Source organism: Triticum dicoccoides, chromosome 1A (genome assembly GCF_002162155.2).
Source record: "Triticum dicoccoides isolate Atlit2015 ecotype Zavitan chromosome 1A, WEW_v2.0, whole genome shotgun sequence".
In the NCBI taxonomy this organism is placed as follows: Eukaryota; Viridiplantae; Streptophyta; class Magnoliopsida; order Poales; family Poaceae; genus Triticum; species Triticum dicoccoides.
In genome coordinates, this window is record NC_041380.1 from 91058760 (window position 1) to 91065630 (window position 6871).

General features: G+C 50.1%; 1 protein-coding gene and 1 pseudogene across 1 annotated transcript; both read right to left on the reverse strand.

Moving 5' to 3' along the window:
• Positions 1 to 255: 255 nt before the first annotated feature.
• On the reverse strand, positions 256 to 1390 carry LOC119267775 (annotated as a pseudogene).
• A 4010-nt stretch (positions 1391 to 5400) lies between these two features.
• Positions 5401 to 6620, reverse strand: LOC119364849 (1-aminocyclopropane-1-carboxylate oxidase-like). The gene has a single exon (XM_037630411.1). It carries the CDS (start codon positions 6510 to 6512, stop codon positions 5586 to 5588), a length of 927 nt encoding a protein of 308 aa, XP_037486308.1. The 5' UTR covers positions 6513 to 6620; the 3' UTR covers positions 5401 to 5585.
• Between the last annotated feature and the right edge of the window lie 251 nt (positions 6621 to 6871).

The following is a 6871-nucleotide window of genomic DNA, read 5'->3' on the forward strand; positions in this document are numbered from 1 at the left end:
ATTTGATATATCAAAATCCGAAATAATTTCCAAAATATGCGAAATTTCCGAAATTTCGCATATTTCAGTGAGCTCTGAAATTATTTTGTTTCCGAAATTAAAAACCTTGGCAACGCATGTGAAACACTGCAGCACTTGTAAGCATAATTCAGATTATGAAACACTGTCAAGTTACATTGCTAATCATAATTGACTACAACCATTACATTGTTCATCATAAGTGACTACAAGTCTACAATCTTACAAGCTGTTGTATCAACTTTGACAAACAAGACGGCCGAGGTCTTCCGCTTCTCGATCCACCATGGCAACGCCAGACTCCAGCCATGCGACCACGCGTTCTCGAGCAGCTCCGGGGCGAAGAGGTTCTTCCAGCCGGCGCACCACGCCGCGGCCTCCCCCGACGACGGCCTCGCGGACTGCAGCCAGTGGCGCAGCGCGCTCTCCCATTTGCCGAAAAACTCCTGCTCCAGGATCGACACCACGTCCTCGGTGCGCACGAGAGGCGTCCACGACATGACCTCGCGGAACTTAGTGTCGCGCTGCTTCGGTGGTGTGATCTTCAGCTGTTGCAGCCACCGTGTGAGCCTAGGCAAGATGTGACGCCGGGAGAAGATCTCCCAATGCGTCGGGTCCAGGTAGTCTTTCCATGGGGAGATGACGTCGTAGCAGCCGTCGCTGATCTTGCTCTCCACGGTGCCGTAGAGGCTCTCCGGCAAGTGTCCGATCAAGGGGATCCACGGGCGTAGCCAGTGGTCGCAGCCCGGGCTCCACAACGGCTCCCACTCTCGCGCTTTCACGGCGATCCTCGGCGTGAGAACCAGCTCCACGATGTGCTGGCAATGTTTTAAATAGCGGGCTATGGCATTAAAAACTATGTGTGCTGGACGGTCGGAGCAGGCAACGCAGCCCTCCACGCTCCCAGTGCACGCTTCTTCCCCCGGAGCGCCTGCTCGGACTTGACGACCGCCGACAGCGCCTCCGCCGTCTCCGCGCTGTCGTCGCCTTGAAGCTTCACGTCGCGCAGCAGCGCGAGGGTCCTCTTGCAGCAGTCCCGTTCGAGGCGCAGGGCTCGTGAGACGGCCGCCGACTCGTGCCACTCGTCCTGGGCCGGCGGCGACGGCGCCGGCGCGCCATGCAGGCCGTTCTTGTACGTCGTTTCGGAGTGGCCGATGCCGGCGGTGGAGCAATGCCGGATGGCCTTTATAGGGGCGACGATGCCCTGGCCGTGCGCGCCGAGGCCCGAGCCTTGCTTGTAGTTCCACAGCCGCATCATCTTGGCCACCGGCGCGGTGGTGCGCGCGAGGCTGCCCGGCATCTTCAACGGGTACGACGAGTCGTCGCCCTCGTCGAGCAGCGCCGCGGTGAAGCTGCGCTTCAGTAGCGCCATGCCGCCGATCGACGTTGCCAGGCGATCGAGGACCAAACAGGGAACGTCGCTGCTGCTTGGAACCGGCCGGCGTGCTGCTCCTTCTGCTGATTCGATGCGTATGAGAGTTGCATATCATAGGAAGTACGTACGCATCATTATATAACTGCTATAGCTAGACCGGCTGTTCGACGCTAATAAACCGATTCCGTATTGGAGACGAGCCTTTGAACACGTTTTCGACTCCAGCAAGCATCCTTATTTACTGACGAGATAAGTACGACTTGGCATAAACGCACAATGCACGAACACTATTTCGGTAAATATGCGCGAGCACTTTTCATAGACAGTGGAATTAACGGGGGCCCGAACTAACTTTTGATCTTTGTAACCTTGGCATCCGAAAAACGGTGGAATCCGAACAAGACACTAGTTTCATCACATAGAAAAGAACTCAACTTTGTAGAACCGTTTAGCTTGAAAGCTACCCTCATTTTATACAGTCAAATTTTGGAGTCTTCAAATAGATCTCATCTGTGTGATTTAGGGAGGATTTTTTTTCGAACACACCACTTAGCCAACATTATCTATACTAACTGAGGGCCCGTTGTCAGTGGATGATTAGTCAACTAACATTTTTCAAACTTTGAGTTTGATGACTACTTTTTCATACACATTGTACATTTTCGGTATATACCAGGAACATCGTTCAAATACATGTTTAATATTTTTTGAAATATATGATTAACATGATTTTATACACAATCAACATTTTTTTTAATTTATGTTTTTATGTTAATTTTTTAATATATGTTCTTCATTTTTCGTATACATGAGGAAATTTTTTTGTACACGTTTAACATTTTATAAAAAGATGATTAGCATTTTTTAATATATTTGTGTTTGATGACTACTTTTTCATAAATTTTGCACATTTCTGGTATATATTAGGAACATTTTTAACTTCTTTTAAATATATGATTAACAGTATTTTATACACAATCAACATTTTTAAAATTTATGTTCTATGCGCATTTCTGGTTTCTATTTTTTTCAAAAAACTTTCAATCTTATCATTCTCAATTATGGCAGTACAAAGAGCATCAGAGGTAATAAAAATTGTAACCAGGTCCATGGACCACCTAGCGACGACTACAAGCACTAGAGTGAGCCAAAGGCGCGCTGCCGTCATCGCCCTTCTCTCACTGGAGCCAGGCAAACTTTGTTGTAGTAGATGGTCTATTAGTCATCGTGCTAATGTCTCATAGGACCAGCGCACCAGAGAAGCAACCAGCGCCGATGAAGTAAACCGTAGATTGGAAGAGGCAAACTTGTAAACACCCAAAAGAAGATGAATGAAGATCAGATCCAAACAGATCCGTCGAAGACCAGCACCTGCCGAATCCTGTGAGATCCGACAGAGACACACCTCGACACGCCCTCCGACCGAATCCTTAGGACGGGATAGAACATGGGAGACATTATTCCTACTAAGAGACATGGCTGCCACAATACAGTAACAATCAAGACGATGAACGTAACAAGAATGAGAACTGGGTCCCTCTCGCCGGCGAGAGGGGGGGGGGGGCGAGGTCCTTTGCACCTCCATGGCCCAAAGGCCATCGAAGGTGAGGTGGATCGGCAGCGGTGCCACCAGGAGGAGGAGGAAAGCCTTTTCTTGTGAGGAAGGAAAGAGAAGCCGTTGTAATCGTAAACAAATGATATGGTTTCTAACTCTAAAAGTTCATCTCTTATGCAGGTTATCTATGGGTCTATGCACTGGCTCAGTTCATGATCTTCTCTACGACGAGTGAAACATCAACCATTGTTTTCTCTTGTGTGTATGGGTATGGAGGAGGTATGTACACCTAAGTGGGATGGTGGCCTGGGAATTCCCGACTTGAGATGGCTCAACAAAGCACTGCATGCTCGCTGGCCTTGGCTCCAGAGGGCAGACAAGGAGAGATCATGGGCAGAGTTCGCCATTTCAGTGCCCTCGAAATCAGTGGCCTTGGCTCAGGCAGCGATACGTACGACGGTGGGAGATGGTAGTACCACTAGGTTCTGGGAGGACCGTTGGTCGACGGAGCAAGGATAAGTGAAACCGCACTGGCCCTGTACAACATAATACCGAAATAGATCACGAAGACGAGGATGGTCTCGGATGCGCTCATCAATGGTGCTTGGGCTAGTGATATTGGCCCCAACCTCACGCTACCGGAGCTGGAGGAATACTTGCGGCTTTGGACGAGTCTGGCGGAGTTTGGGTTGACGGAGGGTGTGGAGGACAAGGTTCAATGGTCCTGGAAGGGTAATGGCAGGTACTCAGCAAGATCTGCATATGCGGCCAAATTCATGGGCCGGCAACTCTCCCCGACAGCGACGTTTACTTGGAAGTCGAGGGCTCCGTTGAGATGCCTCTTCTTTTCCTGGCTTGCTCTCAGGAACCGATGTTGGACCTCGGACAGGCTGGCACGCAGAGGGTTGCCACATCAGGACACTTGCCCTTTATGCAACCAACACGACGAGACCATACAACACTTACTCATTGGACGCGTCTTCGCAAGGCAGGTATGGCAATGGTGCACCATGTTGGCAGGAAGGAATACCTACCCCTGCCAGATGATACTTTGGGCGGATGGTGCGCTACGCAGGATGTTAGCATGGAGCACCGGAAGTCCACACGAGCATTGTGCTTATTGGCAATGTGGACGATGTGGAAGCATAGGAATGATATAGTGTTCAAGGGCTCCACACCATCTCTGTCAGGTGTGTTGCAAAAGCTACAAGCAGAGGGAGCTATCTGGGTGAAGGCAGAGCTGCTGAATGGGGAGGTCTTAGGAGAGGAGCCAGCTAGGGTGGATCGGATAGGGCAGGAGTAGCTTGCCACAAGTGAGTGGTGGGTAGGTCAGATAAAAATCTGCATGTAAATAAGCAACTTGTTGTAACGGTGGTTTGGGGCTCCCCACCCCTCTTCTTCTTTAATGAATGATACACACGCTCATGCGTATTCGAGAAGTGTATGGGTATGGAACAGATGACCATGGATGTTTTTACCCGTTGTGGGTGGCGGCATAGTGTACATATGGACCCTCCACCCTCCCGGCTCTCCGCCTTCGCCTTGTTTTTCTTACAATTTTTTTCAAAACAGTGGTAAAAGATTTGCCTCATTGATCTTACAATTTTTTTCTTCGAAACAGTGGTAAAAGATTTGCTTCTTTGATTAATTAAGAAGATGAGAATTGCGTTGTTAATTAATGAAAAACCGGGGCAAAACTAAGTTTCGGTCTACTATGACTTTGTTGTGACCGGTGTTTAACTTTTCTTTCTCACGTGCATGATTGATGTTGCTTGTGTGCTTCTTAATCATGCAGAGGCCAGATATATGCTCATGATGAGTTGTATATCCTTGATGCTACAATGTAATTTGTAATACACCTTGTATCGAAAAATGTGGTTTGTCATTCACGTTGGAACAGTACAGGAGCCTTGTATGAAGGTGAAGTTGCATCATGATTCGGGACAGTCCACAGACTTAAACTTTTGTTAGATCTTTTGTGAGATCTTCTCGACTGTTCGTGGAGATCTTCTGTTTCTTGTCAAGAACTACAAGACTTCCTTTTATAGAGAAACTTTTCTTGATCTGACTTGTGGAACGATGTACTGATCAGAGGATAAATCACAATCAAACAATGTAAAGAAAGCAAAACAATGTAAAGAAAGTAGATGTATCTCAACCCACTAGGATTCAAGTCCCGGTACTCGCATTATTCCTAAATTTATTTTAGGGTTTCGGGCGATGTGTTTTCAGTGGAAGGAGATATTTCGGTCGATGATGAGGCATCTACGTGACTTCGTAAATCTCAAGATGATATGCCAGCTCAGTGTCTCGAAGGTGCTCACAGAGATAGGGTGTGCGTGTGTGCGTCGAGTGTGAGTGTATGCATGTATGTATGAGCGCTTGCGTCTGTACCGTGTTAACAAAAAAAAAACAGATACCTTCAATATAACCCCTAGAAAAAATCAGATACTTTTTCAATGAAAAATCCATACTTCATTTCCTAATTATTTGACACCGAACCAATCACAATTATCCCCACACATCATATTTGCTACGCGTCTGAATAAACTCCAAAATTACCTTTTTTTTTTCTTCATTGTAAAACAAAAGCCAGCTAATAGGTAAATATTTTTCTTTTAATCTCCTTGATTAATCTTAAGCTGCCTTTGGCGCCTTGACGGCCTCGAACCTTGGCTCCTTGGCATCGAACTTCTGCTTGTTGTACACATCCATGTAATCCCCGAACACGTAGTCCGGGTACGCGGCGGCGGCGCCTTCCCCCACCGCCGGCGAGATGGCCGCCTCGAACGCCGGGTTGTAGAAGGACGCGATGGAGCGGCGGTTGCCGTTGCGCATGGGCAGGACGCGGTGCCACGCGCTGCGGTAGCGGCCGTTGCTGAGCACCTCCACCTGGTCGCCGGTGTTGACGACGATGGCGTCGGGGAGCGGCTGCACGTCCAGCCACTCGCCGTCCTTGAGCACCTCGAGGCCGCCCACCTTGTCGTCCTGGAACAGCAGGATGACGCCGCCGGCGTCGGTGTGCGCGCGGAGCCCGGTGATGAGGTCCGGGCGCGGGCACGGCGGGTAGTGGCTGACCTTGGTGCCGAAGAACGGCGCGAGGAGGCCGTCGCCGGTGAAGGCGGCCTTCATGCGGCCCTTGTCCAGGCCGAGGTTCTCGTCCATGGCCTCCATGACCCGCTCCGCGAGCTTCTTGAGCTCGGCGCGGTACTCCCGCATGGTCTCCTTGAAGGCCGGCGGGTCGGAGGGCCACTGGTTGTCGTCGTGGAGGTAGAAGATGTCCTCCCAGTCCATGTCGTCCACGGGCGCCACCGCCTCGCCGCGCCGCTCCGCCTCCACCAGCCTCTCCAGCGTCTGCACGGGCTCGGACGACCGGAACGCCGCCTCCCGGAGGCGGTAGCTCTCGGAGCACACCTTCTTGACGCAGTCAAGTAGCTCCAGCGGGATGCCGTGGTTCACCAGCTGGAAGAAGCCCCAGTTCTCGCAGCCGTCGGCGATCTGCGCCATGGTCTCCGCCCTCTCGGCGCCGTCGAGCTTGGAGAAGTCGATTACCGGGACAACCATGGTGAAGTTCTTGACGAAGGTGAGTGAGTAGCTAGGTAGGCTCGGATCTGATCTCGCTACAATGAGATGAGATGGTTGTTATCTGCAGGTGATGGTTGAGATGGAGTGAGTGAGAGCCACTGGCCTTTTTATAGGGCTCGGGATGCTCCTCGAGACATTCTCTGCATAAAAAATAAATGCAAGAGAAAATTCTGTGCATGTGCCGGAAACAAAGAAGTTTCTGCGAGGTAGCTGGCCAGATTGCGATGTTGTTGGATGCTCATGTTCAGTTGGATTGGATCCGGCAAATGAACAGAGCAGACCGCCAGATTGATTGGTCATATCATTGTCAAGGACTTCTCTCAGCAAGAACAAACCTG